This window comes from Chinchilla lanigera, unplaced genomic scaffold (assembly GCF_000276665.1).
Source record: "Chinchilla lanigera isolate Chin_1 unplaced genomic scaffold, ChiLan1.0 scaffold00005, whole genome shotgun sequence".
NCBI lineage: Eukaryota > Metazoa > Chordata > Mammalia > Rodentia > Chinchillidae > Chinchilla > Chinchilla lanigera.
Genome location: NW_004955406.1, coordinates 8,640,995 through 8,657,664, shown reverse-complemented (window position 1 = coordinate 8,657,664; position 16,670 = coordinate 8,640,995). Strand labels below are relative to the sequence as shown.

The window sequence follows — 16,670 nt, the reverse complement described above, 5'->3', positions numbered from 1 at the left end:
TAGCAAAAATGACCCCCATTCTCCACCCTGCTTTGTGTACATGCTTCTTGCAATGTGACTTTGCTGCTCATCCAATCAAAAGGACTTTCTTCCCCACTCCTTGAATCTGGGTCAACAGAATGCAGAAGTGATGCTGCATCAGGGTTGGGCCTAGGCCTCAAGAGGCCTCATGCTTAAATCCTGGGCACTGCCAGGTGAGCAAATCCAAGCTAGCCTGCAAGAGATACCAGCTGACCTAGCCAGTGTCACTCTAGACCAGCTTAAATCCTGCCAATCTCCAACCATGTGATAGCACCCAGCCAAGAGCCTCGAGATGCCTACACAGCCCACAGCGTATCACAGAGCCAAGCTAGGCTGGCTTGGCTGACCCAAGAGCAATGCAAATGCCTACTGTTTTAAGCACTGAATTGGAACGTGGTTTGTAAAGCAGCAACAGCTAATTGATACCTATTTATATTACTAGTATGTAAGGCTGGACCACAGAGCTATAGCTATCCCCATAACTTCTGATTCTGCCTGTTGTCTTCTTGTGTCTGACTGCCTGTTCTTTCCTCTCCCCAGGAGTATATTTTATTGAAATCCCAGCACAATGGACTTGCCCAGGGTACCATACCAGGCCCTCAGAAGGACTGGAGCTCAAGATGAGGGTGGAGGGATGGGTCCATCCCCATGCTCAGAGGACAGCATGTCACAGGTCCTAGAGAATGAGCAGACTCTCTCTTGTCGCCCCTGCCTGAGTGGGAGAGGGAGGTTATACCCACCTGAGAAGCATCCTGTGGAAAAACTGCATCGAAGGCAAACATCTTAGGAGGAACCTGGTTACTTCTTTTCTGAAAGGCATTTTGACCTCCACAAGTCAGGGGATCATACAAAGTGATCTGCTTCTTCCGTGGGTCCACCTTTAAGAAAGAGCTGGATTCTGAGGTATCACGAGCCAAAGTCGAACAAATCCGAAGCATGACTTTGACCTGTTAAGCAAAGATGAGAAATAACGCGGATTAAGGTACCCGGATGTTGACAATGGAGTACTCTCGAATCTGTAGGTGATCTAAAAATTCACGCAGGACCAAACCTTCTCATGATACATTACGATGCAAATCACAATGAACTAACAGCCTAAATCATTGCTGGGTCAGGAGAAAGATGATTTATTCATAATTACCAGGTGGACAATTTTGATATGTTCATTACTTTAATACAGAGATGGCACATCATATTCTTTGTCTTTCTGTTAATATAAATTAAAAATTAACTGTGCTCTGTTGGCCCAATTACATAGATGAAAAGCTAATCTGGACTGTCAAGCTATAGGGGCTAGTGTAGTCCCCTTGAAATTCAAAGATCAATAAACCATGCACATAAAAGTTAGCTCCATAATTTACTCCCCTTCTCGGCTCATCGGGACTCTGGGTGACAAAAATCCACAGTTATTAGTGTCATCATTAAGGGCCCGCGAAAGGGCCTATTTTTAAAGGCCAGCATTTGAAATGTGTTCCAAGGGGCAACAGTGATAAAACACTGGTTTGGCACATGTTATTTGGGATCCCATCAAGTGAGCCCAGAGAAGTTATCATTTCGGAGAACGAAAGCACATCTCTGTAGGAAAAAGAGGGCAGCGCCCTTTAACCCTCCTTCTGAGTCTCTGAACAAGAGCACCGCCAGGGCTCGTGAACAACTCAGCCAGGCCCCACGGCTAAGCGCGGTGCTCATGGACATACCCAGGCTGCCTCGGAGTCCTACAGTGAGCAGAAGTCAAGGTGAAGCCACATGTAGGCCTGGAGGCTGCGGCCCCGAGAAGGAGACAGCATTTGTTCTCTTACTCGCTCTTAGCTGCTAGGTCAGTCCAACATGGTATGGGGGACTTCCTTTAGTACCTGCTATGTGGCAGCTCTGTGCTAGGTACGAGTGGAGCAAAGACAAATACATAGCGTCGCGGGGCATGCAGATGCAGAGACATAATTTCAGGAATGTAATTATGCAAATTGTGAAGGTATACACAAGGACTATTTTTAAACTCTTGACCTCTCTGCCTAATCAGTTGTCAGGCCTGATAAAAGTTCCATCATGCAACTTTGGGGAAAGGGGCTGATGTATATTTTTAAATGAAATATCTGAAACATACAGCAATATTCAGAGAATATTATACATTGTGCCTGATGAAGTGAGATTGCCCTTGTTGATCTCAGCTCTGTTTGCTGAGGCACAGCGATTCATTTGCAGCGCACAAGACTGAAACATAAAGAATTCCAAGGCCACCAGGCTCAGGAGGTGTCCGACACGGTGCCCGGCTGTGCCTGTCCATATAGGGTAATTACCTCAGTGTGGATCTGGAGGTCAGGTGTCATGGCAGAGGGTGCCCAGGGCAGGAGGAAGCTGGCTTCTTAGAGTGCCAATCTTGGTACTTCCGCTGTGAGGTCATGGAACGATACCTGCTATTTTCTCAGGGTCCATTGTGTGCTAGAACTGTGCTATTAGCTACATTATCCCATTTTATCCTCCCGTAATCCAGCGTGTAGGCACACTTGTCCACATTTCACAGAGCAGGAAACAGAGGTTACATAACTTGCCCTGGATCAATGGACCAGTGGGTGGTTAGGTTGGGCTCTGATCCACTTCCAAAGCCCACACTTTTCCCATCATGCCAACGGCTGCCTCCCACAAATAGCTGAACTTCTCACAGCCTCAGTTTTCTCATCTGTATAACAGGAATAACAACGACTGTCTTAGGGTACTGTTGGGAAAATTCAGTGAGTGGACATGTGAGGTGCTGAACGCAGTACTGTATACACACTGAGTGCTCAATTCCTGTTTTCCTTCCTCCCTTACTTCTCTCCCTCTGGACACTAATACCCTGGTATTTTCCAACAATGGTGCTAGTGGTAAGGTTTTAGAATTCCCTTCCTCGAACTCTGGGTACCATGAATCACAAGCAAGACCCCACGGAAGAGCACTAGAGTAGCGCTGGTTATTAAGAACTGGGCCTGGCAAGGCTCCTCCTAGGAAAACCTGTGGAATCTCACAGCCACTGGACGCTGCATAAAACATTTATCTTCATTTTTTGTTCGGGTGACTCTCTGTCGTCTGTTTGCGGTTGCGTTCTTTTTTATCCATTTGCCCCGGTTACACAGGAGGTGGGATCCGAGCAGGTATTCACGCTGCTACTTTGGGGAGCTGGCTGGGGCTCTGGGCTCTGTCTAACTGCCTGTCCTTGCCCAAGCAGGGCACAGCACAGGTGGAGAACGATGTGACGCCAGGCAGAACTGATGGAAGCACATGGCCCACTGCCTTTCTCTTTCACAATTTCGCATGCCATTCCTGGGTGACTCGAGGTGCTGAATGTAAAATATGAGCTAAGCCACAAGGAGAAGCAGGGAGGCAGGGGTGGAATTAGTGAGCCATTACTGTGAGTGGACCGCTCTTGCATCTTAATGAAGCGCCAGGCCTAAGGTTGGTTTTCTGCAGCCCGGCTGAGGATCCCAGCCTCGGGTCTGGCCAAGGAGATACGCAGTTCTTTTAAAACCCATCGAACTTGGGAAATGCCACACTCCACTCTTTTCTTCGCCATTCATTTAAATAAATAAGGAAGGAAATTGGGTTTTTCTGCCTCACCTCCTTTGTGCCATTATTCCTTTAGTCCAGCACTCCACTTCCCGCTTAATCCTCTGTAATTAAAGAGCTTAGGAGATACCACTTATGATCAAGAAAGTCCCTCAGACCTCTTGCCAGGAGTCCTTGCTTTTGTTACAAACACTGTTAGGTTCTTGGCAACAGTGACTTCTATCCCAACCCTCCCGGCTGCTCCACGCAGAGGCTCTGGGCTGTTTCTAACATGCGCAGCCTTCTTCTCAGCTCTCAGCCTCAAGGAGACAGTCACTACCTCAAAGCCGAGGGTAGACCTGGGGGAATGGGATCCAGGAAGCTAAAGGGACAGTCCACGAGGGGGCACCGACTCCCTGATTCACACCGGTGGAGACTGGCACTTCTGCGCTGAAGGCCCTGCTGGTTGGGACCCCATTTTGCCTCATTTGTCTAATTATTCAGTGGTGGGTGCGAGACAGCTGTTGCTCTGGGCAGCAGTTGTCTTTCTGTCCTGCTCATTAATCATTTCAGCACCTCCTTCTGGAAGGCATCGTGAGATGGAGGCAGAAAGGGACTGAGACATTCACTAAGCCAGGCAAGGCCTCGCTCCTGAACAGCACGAACACCCCATCGACGCAGAAATGGCTACTGGCTGCCACCCAGCTTTACTGGAGGCTAATGAGAACTGGGTCCATAATCACCCACTGCTACTGCTGCTCACGATGAGGGCAGGCAGACCTTCCCGTCTGTCTCCAGCCACATAGCACGGCCACACGGTGCGGACCTAGCAAGGATCTTTGTTGCCTAAAGGAGGTCAAGCAGAAAAACCCACACCACACAGAGTGACAAGGACCTGGGAAGAAGGGAGGAGTGGGTCAGTCATCGTCATGTGGAGCTCTGTTGAGACCCCCTGTGACACCACAGCAAAGGTCTCCTGGCTGCGTCTTGGACACGATCAACGTGCAATAAGATGACGGTTTATTTATTTATTTTTTCTTCCACAAGGTCGCAGGCTACAGAGTTAAATAAACCACTAGCAACTTTCAATTCCTTTACATTCTCAAAATTTAACTCCCTTTAGACTGACTTTTAAGAATCAGTTCAGTAGAAACTGGTCAAGATGCAGACGGATCAACTTAGCCAGAAATACCACTTGGGATCATTTCTGTTGGCACCTCAGCAATCTTAGAATTTTCTTTCCTTAAGCCTTTACATAATCATACTCTTAAGTTCCTAAAACACATCTGCAAACTGTTCTCTAAAGTAAATCAGAGGGAGTAAAACTCTCCCACAGTAATGGTGGGCGAGGGGGTAAAAATGTAAGATTGTCAGATGGGATTCTAAAAGCAAAGGGGTCTAGGGGACAGGAGAGACAGCACAGACAACCTGTAGAGCTAATAGTGACTAACTCCAGCCCAGGATCCTGGTTCCCTCCCAGGGAGGCCAATGGCCGCGGGGGGGATGCTAGAATTCCCAGGGCAAGCACAAGCTGCAGGAATCCTGATCGCGCTGCGGCTCAGCCTCACACGGGAGCAAGCCAGTGTGGAAGGAAGACTGAGCTGGAGGTGTGTGGCCCCACGTGAGGGGAGAAGGTGGAGGGTGAAAAGCAGGGACACATTGTCCTTGGGGTAGAGCAGGGAGCCTTTCATGCTTTGCACATATTTTTGGATGGGATTCAGCTACCAGGGAAAACCTTCCCGATAACAGGAGTTCATTGTCTCTGACAGGTGCATCTTCCTCACAGCTACAGGTGTGACGGGCACCACAGTGGACCCGGAGCCAGGACTGGGATCTCACCCAGACGTCACCACCACTGAGTCACTGCGTGGGCCTCTAAGTGTGGGCCCTGCCATCCTGATCCCTAGGACAGGCCTGCTGTGCTAGCTCCCTTGAGGGACAGGTGTGAAGACAAAAGATAAAAGTAAACTTATAGCAGTGTACAGACATAAAGCAGTACAGTTGGCCTCCATACCCAGGGGGTCTGCACCCACAAATTCACCCAACTGTGGATTGAACATATTTGGAAAAAAATTGAGTGTATACTGAAAATATACTGATTTTTTTCTTGTCCTTCCCTAAACAATACAGTATAACAATTATTTACATAGCATTTACATTGTATTAAGTATTATAATTCATTGAGAGATGACTTTAAAGTGTACCCAAGGACGTACATGGGTTGTATGCAAACACTGTACCATTTTATATAAGGGACTTGACCATCTGTGGATTTTTGTATTTGTGGGAGGTGCTGGAACTAATCAATTGATTATAAGGAATGACCATATTATACTAGGGTGGGGAGGAAGGAAGGAAGGAAAGAAGGCAGGGAGGGAGGGAGGGAAGAAAAGAGAGAGGGAGAGGGGAAGGGAGGGACTCACTTTCTTCTGGTTAACTGGCATACCATAGACTTTCTATATCAAATCAACAGCAACAGAAACCTTCTCCAAGGTTTAGTATTGAAAATTAAAACAAAATTAAACACATACATAAGCAAGACAGACAAAAGCCAAACTACTTTCCTCCTTCCTTCCATGGAAATGAAGATATATGACCTGCTTATATTTTTTGTGAAGGTGAGAAATCCATGCAAATTTGATCTAAGTATATGCAAGCTAAATGTAGTGTTTCTCACATTTCATCCCTGCTTTTCTTCCTTGACCAGGCAATGTGATGGATGTGTTCTGTCTGCCCATGGTACATTAGTCGCCTCAGGAACATTCCCAGCCTTTCTAAGTGAGATGATTAGAGACACAGGAAAACTAAACAGTGCACAATTTTCAGTATTCTTTCGCAACACACTCATCTTTCAGATCTACCAAGACATTCAGGAACCCTCTGCATCCTTCCATGCTATGACAGTCTGACAAATATATCATAAAAGATTGTGATGAAGTACCAGTTTCTAAAAAGTCACTGTGAGGTTAAGGGTGCAATTTCCCAGCCATTATTAAAAGAACCCTTTCCTCTTTAAACAATACAGTATAAAATGATATTGCTAACCCACCATTGCCATATTGAACTCCATAAGTAAGATTTTCCTTTCCCCTTTTTATTGACCCAAAGCGCTGCTTAATCTGACGGGAGAGACAGACAATGCTGTTAAAGCAAATTAAAATCAAGTTTTATAAGAGGAGAAGGTTTAAATACTTGCCTGGTAAAATTTCTATAAAACATGTGTGAAATTACTTTTCCTGCAGGAAGATATTTATGATTTCCTATGACTGAAAGGGCCCAGAAGATTTTTTTAGGAGTCCACAGAAATCATGTTCCAAACAGTAATGATCTTTGTGCTGGTGGTGCAGGGCTAAGCACAGCTGCCTTCCAGACAGTAATGATGTCGGAGGTCCCAAATAACTCTGTTACCAGGGAATGCAGGGCAGAGAAGATGGCTGCAATCCCTAAACTGACAGGGAGGTTTTAAATATACCTTCTAAAGCCCTTGTTCCATCAAGCCATAGTTACCGTTAGAGACTTACAAATCCACAACTGAGGGGACCCCAGAGATTCTGAGCACAGTTTAGTTACAGGATAAGGCCAAATTAAATTTCTTTGCAAAAAATATAGTGATAATCCTATATGATATACTAAAAAAAAAATCAAAGGGTGAAGTCCAGAGCCAGAGGACGAGTTTGGAGGCTGTGATGACAAACGATGGGAAACTGAGGTGCAGTCTGAGCCCATGTGGGGGCAGCATCTGCTCCAGGTTGACAAAATAAGTCAATCAACCCTCAGCGCTACAGCCTCATTTCTTTACTAGTTGCATAAATCTTATAATCTACAAAGGACTTCATCTAATTTGTATAATTTCCATTTGGTTCCCCCCTAGCAGCTTTACTAAGGAATATAATTTCTATTACCATCATACCCCGCTTTGAGGCTAAGGAGACTCAGGCTTCAAGTACTCAACTGATGAGCCCAAGCCAACCGCCTGGCCTGGCTGTAAGTGTCCCAGGTCTCAGGCTGAACTCAAGCACCCTGGAGCAGAAGGGGCGGGCGAGGTGGGGCCTGTCCCTGCACCAGGGCGGCTGCCTTCTTGGAGGTGCCAGTAGGTGAGCTCATGTGGTGCCAGACAGCAAATAATGAGCATCAGTGGCATCAGAGAGGGAAGATTTACATTATTAAAAGCCGGGCCTGGAGAGGTGACGAGTGGTGGCACAATAGGGCTAAGTGTGAGGGAAGCATGTGCAAGACCAGAAAACGGAGCCCGATAATGAGACGTGCTCAATAGCGCTTCGGGGAGCAGAGGAGGTTAGAAAATTCCCCGAAGCTCTTCATCAACGTGCATCTGTCACCAGGCTGGCCCAGCAAGGGACTGCAGCACTGGAGGGAGGGGTGAGGAACCCGGAGAAAAAGCCCTTTCGCTAATGGCTGGGCAGCCTTGGGGAGCAGGGTCCCTCAGACCAATTAGCAGGCTTGGGAGGGAGATGGCCAGGCTGTGAGGATGCAGTCAGTCACATTTTGGGTTAGTCTGTCAGACAGGACTAAACTCTGACAGCGGCCTATTTAGAAAACACCTCATCTCTTAGCTCATTTTATTAGGGATCTTATTTTAAATGGATGAGCTGGTGTAAAGACACGTCTCAAGACAGGCATCCTCGGGTCTGAGGTGAAGGGGGGGTGTGGAAGTCTGAGGTTCCTGGTCGACCCGCTCCAACATCAGTGACACTCGCTGTCACAGCCTCCTATCTGTGACTTACAGGGAGTATAGCCTGGGGCACGGGGCACAGGCTCTGAGACCAGCTCCCGGGTCTCAGTTCTGGCAGAACCTTTCACTGGTGTGTTTCCATGAACAAGCAATTTAACTCCCTCTGTGCTACATCTATAAACTGCTCCTAACAAGGGCACTGGCCTAGCAGGGTTACAATCGTCATTAAGGGAGGAAAAGGCTGTTACATATCTTGCACCAGTGCCTGCTACACAGCGGATGCTCATTAATATTAGCTGTTATTACTTTATGATGAATCGTGAGGCTACTGAGTGTACGAGAAAGATCATGAAGTTAGACAGATGCTGGCCCTTAGCAGCTGTGTGACCATGAGCATTTTGTGACCATGACCAACACAGTTTCTGTAAAATAGAGCTAATAGACCCTCCTGAAATTGGCTAAGGTCTAGACATATTGGGCATAAAGTTCTTCAGTGCAAAGTTCCTAAGTTGTCTTTCTGGAAGAGTCTGCAGAGTCAACCCAAGGACAGTTTATAACTGGCTTTTTAAGAATGAACTTGTTCAGAAGCAGCCAGCTCCTCTGGTCAATTACCTTCTGATGTCACAAGCTCAAAACACCCCTTGCTCACTCCTCTTGCTCCCCAGAGCACAACTGCCCCAAAAAGAAACATACAGCCCTGCGAGGTGTGATGGCCGTTTATCCCTGAGTGAAAGAGCCCCTTTCTTACCATCCGATCAACAAGCAGCTTCTCCCCTCTCCCTTGCCATAAATTCTCCAGCTACCAACCAACGAGGGAGGCAGATATGAGCTGGCATATACGAGCTGGCAGATCTGAGCTTACAGATCCTCGCCTCCTTGCCAGTTGACCACGCAACAGGGATTTCTTTTTGCAAAAATTGGTGCCATAGTACTCGGTGCTATGGGCATCAGGCAGCAAGCCCTTGCTCAGTATCAGTTTCCTGAAAATTTCACATTGCTATTAAGCAAATCCTCACACTACACACTTGGCATAAAGTGAGTCCTCAATCAATAATAGTTCCTATCACAGTGAACTCAAATCCATGAAGAGCCAAGGGGTCCTAGGAGCCCATTGCTCCCAGAATCTGACAGATGTTCACTGCTGTCCCCCTGCCCTTTAACCACCTTGACCCGGGGCTTCAGGGAACACGGTCACTAGGTTCATTCTACACTGTTCTGTCCATAAAGCTGGGGCAGACTCAACGTTTCCCCAAGGTTATCCAAGGTTAAGCTGAGGTCTCCTAACTCCCACCTCGCCTCTCTTTTGCCTGACTTTTGGTGCACGCTAGATGAATGACAACCGGAGACTTTTTTTCTTTAATATTGGGTAGAGAAACTATTGTGGTTAGGAACAGAAAACAATTAGTCAGAAGATAAAATAGCTCGGAAGTAATTTTTGAAACAGCAGTGGGTACTCCTTAATTTAGAATCTTTCAGATGTTCTCAGTTTGGGTTGGGGGGCGCTTATTGTTAATAAAGGGCCCATTTCCCACTAAAGCTCGCTCATGTGTTACAGCTGAGGAGCTAAATAACAGATCTGCGGTTACTCAGCAACTACTCAAGAAATGCTGCGTCTGCCAATGCTGACTTGTCTGTCACCAAAGCACTGCTGTTTGGCTTGGAAAACAACACAACCAAGGGACACTTGTTTTTCTGTAGCCCAATTTATGATAAATGGGAGGACTTCAGCTTACTATCATGACTTTGATTTATGGTACTGTGTACCTCACTGCCAGGTTCTCCCTGGTGCTAGGAGTTTCAATATCCTGCTGCATGTGGCCTTTGACCTACATAAATAAAACCCAGAACTCTGAAATAAGTCAAGTAACCCAGTGAGGTGTCAGTCTACAAATAGCAACTACCAGGTCCACCGTGGAATTTGGCTAAGTAACATAATAAACCATCTAGCTATCTAAAATAAAAAAGGCAACAACCAGGCCAGCCTCACTGGTATGTATGTGTCTTCCTGGCATGCATCCCTTCCATCCATTCGCTTTGTAAAACTGTCTTATCAGAACACTGTCTAGGCTGGACCCTAAGCTCTATGATGTGTGTATATCTCCCATAAGGTAAGTTTGTTCCTGGCAGTAGCATGTATGGACGACACCTGCATAGAATCTATAGGTGACCATATCAACCTGACCTCTCAGTGCTGCCCGAGGAATCCACTGAGTTCATTGTTAAGGCCTCCTCTGCCTGGAAGGGTGAGGGGACACAGGGCATCCTTCTCAGGGTCCACTGGGAATGTTGGGTCCACAATGGGTGAGGAGCCCCTTTCTAGAGAAGCCCGGGGCAGGCACACTCTCAGAGAGTGCTGCTTCTTCAGCCTGGAATGCTACAGCCTTAGTTCCAGGGAAAGAAGAAAATAAGAAGCCAAGGGAAACATCCCAGTAAGAAAAAGCATCAGAGGAATCTTTTGGATCAAGAGCTTGAAGCCCGTAATACTCTCATCTAAAATTTAGGATGCTCCATACATTTAACTCTCACAAAAGCCTGACACATACTTAATGCATCACTGCACCAAATCCCTCATGCTTATATTCTCCCCTACTAAAAGAAAGGAGGAGAGGGAGCAAAGGAGGAGGAACAAAGAAATTACGTCTGTGTCCGAATCTCTGGATCCTTGACCTTACAGAGATTTGTTCTTATTCAACAATAAATAAGGAGGAGTAAGTTCACTAACAGCCACAATGAGCCCAAGTCTTTCTCCATCAGTTCCTTGGAAAGGCCCCAGGCTCAGGAATGCACCTGCTCCACCCACCGGCCCATGTTGAGCACACACTTGCCTTGCACTCTATGCCGGGGCTTGATGAAGGACAGGGACAGAAAGATCCCCAGACGATGGAGCAACAGGGGAGTCTACGCATGAGCAGACGACAGATGCTGGCAGTTCCAAGGGAGAATTCTCTACTTTCAAGCTTTAGGCTTGGAACAAAACAAGCTGAATTCTTATATATGCTCATCTGATGGGAAGGGACAGCCTGCAGGCCGGGGTGAGGGAGTGCTGATAAGAACCAGGGCTTCAGGAAGCCGGAGGAGAGGGGCCCGTTCTAATGAGCCACTCCTGCCACCTCCCCCGGGGCTAACCCTTCTCTGTCCCCTTAATTCCCTTCACTGCCCCTCTGCCTGGGCAGAGAAGCCCTTACTGACAGCGGGAGACAAGTTCAAAGCAGAATGGTAAGTTCTAATACAGAAAGATTATTAGGAAGGCGTGCTTTTTCTTTATCTCCAAGTTAAAATGCGTGTGTGTGTGGAGGGTCTGTGGAGGTCAGAGAGAAAAGTACCAAGTAAATGTGATATTTACCTCATCTCAATCTTTTCCAAGGAGCATTTGGTAAGAACTAAAAACAACATCCAGTGAAGGTTTGTGCTCATGTTCCCACAATGTAATCCTCTTTGCCTGAAAGACTGGGGCTGTGGGAGTGGCTTGAGAAAAGAACATTCTCTCTCTGTGGCCGAGGGGCTTTGCACATCTTTAATAGAAAAGGCACCTGATCAATAAAACTGACTCTTGGATTTGAGAATTCGAAAGCCTCCCTAGCACACCACATCTGAAGGAAATGTCAGAAACATTTGTCATGTGCTGGGATGGATGGTTAGCAGCTACGCCTTGCCAGATTACAGAAGCTAACTTTGCTTGAGCCCTTGAAGGTACCCTTGGCCAACCGCCTAGCATGGAAAAGCTCTCCTCAAAGGTCCTGTGCAGATGCAGGCTTTACATAGTGCTGTACAAGTGGTCACCACCATGGGGCGCCATGACTGCAAGGCGTCCCCCATTGTGTGCCTTTGTTTCTGGATGCTGGCTTACACAGGGCTTTTCTGGCTTGCTTCCTAGATGAAACCACAAACTGCCCTCCTGTAGTTCCACTTTCCCTAATTGGAGTATTGTGCACAGTTCATCTTGTCTAGACTTAAAATTTTCAGTCTAGAAGAGACAGAGAGCGATAGCTCTTCTGGACAGACTACTGGCTGCCCTCTCCCCCTCAACTAGTCTAGTGGACAAACATCCCAGTCAGAAATCCATTCCTTCCTTCACTAAGTATCTCTGTTAAGTAGCTTTTAATCTGGACCAGGTGCCATGCAAAGCTCTAGAGTTATAAAAAATTTAAAAACCAGTCGCTATGTCCAAGAGGATTACAGTTTACCAAATGAGACAAAAAACAAAGTATAACAGAGTAGGAGATAATAGTCCCATGCTAGGGGAGGTAGTAGGAGCCCCATGCTAGAGTACAATGGGGGACCCAAATGCATGCAGGCATTTCCACTTTCATAGCAGGGACAAAACAGATTTGCTGTAGATGATATAGATGGGACTTAGAAAAGGCAAAAAGGTCAGGTAGTCCCTGAAGGCAGGTCAGGGCACACAGGGCAGTGAGCAGCGTGGCCAAAGCTATGGAGCACTGGAGCCGACAGGTCTTTTGGAATCTGCAAGCAGCCCCTGCCACCTTAGGCCCAGTACTTAGCTTTTCTGTGCTCCAGTTTCCTCCTCAGCACAATGAAACCGGTATGGAAGTTGTTTGAAAGATTAAAAGAGAAAATGCCTGTGATGTCCTTGGACAAGAGCCCAGCACATGGGAGTGTTTTTTATAAGTTTTAGGCGGGCTAGGGTGGGCGGAGTGGAGGAGAGAGAAGACCTTTACCTGGTAAAATAGGTGGAAACTTCTCAATATGGAGACTTCTTTTTTAAACTAAAAATTATACACGTAATGTGGACACTGGGGAGCCACTGGAGGGTCAGAGAAGCAAGGTGACTGGGTGGCTTCCAGGGTCTTGATTTCTCCAGGGTCATGATTTCTCCCTCACCACTAGCAAATTTCTTCCAGTGGGGGTGGTGGTGGTGGTTCTGAAGTTAAGGATGAAACTGTTCAGCTCACACTTTTATTTTACTTTATTTTGGGGGGGGGCTACCGGGAATTGAACTCAGGACCTCGGGCTTGCCAGGCAGGTGCTATGCCGCTGAGCTATCTCCCTGGCCCTCAGCTCACACTTTTAGGGCAGAACATTTCTCACACATAGATGCTTTGATTCCTGAGTCTTCCCTGGGGATTGCAGAGCCGACCCACAACCGCGCATAATAGGAGTCTGCCAGCTGTATATGCATGGGTGCCAGTAGCAGCCGTGAAACTTGACATGAGGGATAATGAATCAGTCAGCCAATGGATAAATATTTATTAAATGCTGATGAGCAAGTGCTCTCTGTTACCTGGGAAAGCTAAGTATGACAAAATATTTAGATTCAAGGAAAGATGCAAAGACAGATCTGCTTCAGAACTCATGAGAAAGGTTGTCTTACAGTCATATACACTGAGCCACAGAATGTAGACCCCTGTGTTCTAGCCACAGGACAGAACACCCTGGCTGTAGCCAGCGAGCTGTCCGATAAGGAAACATCCCTCTCTTCTGCAGTGGAGGAGGAACAGCAGCGCTGGCTCCTACGTGCTGCCGCACTGACTGTACACTACTCCGTCCTTACTCTGATTCATACTTCCAGGCAGTGATGGTTTCCAGTGCATAAGAGCAGCAGCACAGGTTCTTTTTACTTTTATTTTGTGCAGTATGGGGGATTGAATGCAGGACCTTGCACTAGGCTACATCCCCAGCCCTTTTTAGTTTACTTTTGAGTTCTCACTAAATTCTCAGGGTTGGCTTGACTTGAGATTCTCCTGCCTGAGCCTCCTGAGTAGCTGGGATTATAGGTATGTACCAACATACCTTGCAGCACAGTTGTTTGTTTGGGTACTGGAGATAGAACTCATGACCATGCACTGAGCAATAGCCCCAGCCTTTTGTTTGTTTTTTGGGACAGGGTCTCACTATGTACTTCAGGCTGGCCTTGAGCTAATTATGTAGCCCAGGCTGGCCTTGAACTCATTATGTAGCCCAGGCTGGCCTCCAACTCTTGGTGATCCTCCTGTCTCAGCCTCCTGAGTGTTAGGATTATAGGCATGAGCCACCACACCCAGCTCCCAGCCTTTAAATAAATAAAACCCTCAAATTTTATTTTGAGACAGGGTCTCATTAAATTGCCCAGCTAATTGGGATCAAACTCCTAATCTTCCTGCCCCAGCCTTCCAGAGTAACAGATGGGATTACAGATGTGCTCCATCATGCCTGGATAGTACAGATTCTTTACTCTGTAAACTTTATAAGGCAATTGGCCTCCTAATCTGGACTTCTTGGACCACATTTCTATTTAAGTAGCTGTAAACTGCAGGGAATTGATTTCATGGGCACACAGAAGAGAATTCATATTTTCTTACTCAAGAACAGGGGTTCTGCGTAAGTGCTCAACTATGCATTGCATCTCAGATTGCTGGAATCTTCCTCTCAGAGTTTCTGATTCAGGAGCTCAGTGTGGGGCCTGAGAATGGGCATTTTAATAGGTTTCTGTTGATGTGGATTATACCGGTCTGAGGACCACACTGGGAGAACTAGAATTCAGGAGGCAGGTTAGCCTCATCCTCATACAATCTTTCTTATGGTCAGGACCCAAAAATACCCACCTCCAAAGGCTTATTGTATTGACGGCTTGGTCCTCAAGGTAGCAATGAATAGAGGTGGAGCTTCTGGGAGTAACTGGATCATGAAGGTGTGACTTCATCAATGGACTAGGCCAGAGAACACCGTGCAGGCATTAAAGTGGTGTGCGCTTTGGTGCGCATGTGTGCACACATGAACATGAACGTGTGGGTGAGGAGGCGCGTGTGTGTGTGCATGAGAGCGAGTACACACACCGGTGTGAGACAGTAAGGGTGTTTGAAGATAATGTTTAATGTTTTCATTTAATAATTTCTAGAACCAATAAGCATGTGTGGTTGGGTAGGATGGTCAATATTGATTTCATGTGGAAAATAGCTCTTAAAAGTACGAGCCTTAGGATAATTTCACTAGGTCACACTTCGTTCAGAATGAAATTGATGGAACCATCACTAAAAACCTGTAATTCGATGAGTGGGGCAGAGGAGATGCAGCATTAGGCTTTGTAGGGTATGTAAACAATGGTGACACTCCACCTAGTTTTTTTCAGTTTTGACATGCTACAAGTGCAGAGGGAAGCGTAACCCAGATCCATCCTGTAGCACATTCAGGTGCCTGAGATCTTATTACGATCCCATCCACCTCAGCACAGTCCGGATGGCAAAGGGCCCTCAGGCAGCGCTGGATAGGGCTCTGGTGACCTCCACACAGAAGCAGTTGATTTAATAAACTCTCATTCATGATAAGAAACCTTTACCCTTGAAAATGGAGTTGACCAGAGTACAATGAATTTCCCACAGAAGATGGAGTTTAGGGTGCAGGTGTGTGCGTAGGACCCAAGAGAGCATGAGGTCAGCTGCCTGCGAGCCTGGAACTGGTATTCAGATTTGGAAGTTATAGATGACAGTTAAGTTGGAAGCAAAACCACTTTTTTAGTTTGCAAGACCAGGAGTGCCTTGATGGAAAGCATGTATCTTACCTATCTTTATAGCCCCAGTACCACAGAGGGTGTCGGAGCTCAATTCTACAGGACCACCAAACTTTTAAATCAGAAATTAGAAAGCAGAGACAGAAGTATTAAGAAGCGGGGTCTTTCCTGAGAGAGTGCTGGAAACGAAAGGAGCTATGAAGAGGAAGAGTGCTCTATGAATAATGATAAACTAGATAAAAATTTGGAAAGGATTTAAAAGCAACCTGCTCAGATTTCTACCTATATCATTAAGGGGAGATAGGAGAGAAAGTGGTAGTCAGACTGACTGGCTAAGGTTGGGTGGTAATGTCTGAATTTACAAAAGAGATGGAGGTAAGTAGATTCTGGATGCTGTTTCCTCTGAGAGAAGGTGGGGGAGGGATGAGAGGGGTTTCTTCAAGAGCGCAAGGGAGGATGCTGGGAAGGCACTGGTGACCCTCATGCTCAGTCTCTGCGCTTGCTTATAGTTCAGATTCAATCTGCATCGATTGATAGCTTTGCTCTGTGTCCTCTAAGGTGGCCATTTTATTTGTTCACAGGAGCAAAATGGCTTCTACAGTAGTAAATGGCTTCTCACAGGAAGTAAGTACCCGAAAGAGGATTCAAACCCAGCTCTAACTCCACAGTCTGAGCCCTTCCTCTCTCTCTCCCATTGTCTACCTGGGAAGATAAGGCAGAGGACACACATAAATCCTTATATCAAGCCCAACCTATCACATATAAATTGTACACAAAGCAGACCTCACAGTCAACATATTTATGGTTGCTTTGGCAAGTTTTATGGATCTCTCTAAAGTCATTTTTTCCTTGCACTGTTATGGTTTAGCATGCTGAAACATATTTTAGCACTTTTTAAATAAGCACAGGCTATGATTAAGTATATAATAAGGGACTTTAAAATTTAGATTAATGGTCTGATAAGTTGTAAAACAACTCAAAATTGTGTAAATTTGTATT

General features: G+C 46.4%; 1 protein-coding gene across 3 annotated transcripts in view; it reads right to left on the bottom strand.

The window, feature by feature from the left end:
* The window catches only part of Kif26b (kinesin family member 26B), a 448,358-nt gene that overhangs the window by 80,467 nt on the left and 351,221 nt on the right, over positions 1–16,670 (bottom strand). For all 3 annotated transcript variants that reach the window (XM_013520421.1, XM_013520424.1, XM_005374788.2), the window contains one exon: positions 762–968. In XM_013520421.1, coding sequence (XP_013375875.1) covers positions 762–968 — 207 coding nt within the window. The remainder of the gene's footprint in view (positions 1–761; positions 969–16,670) is intronic.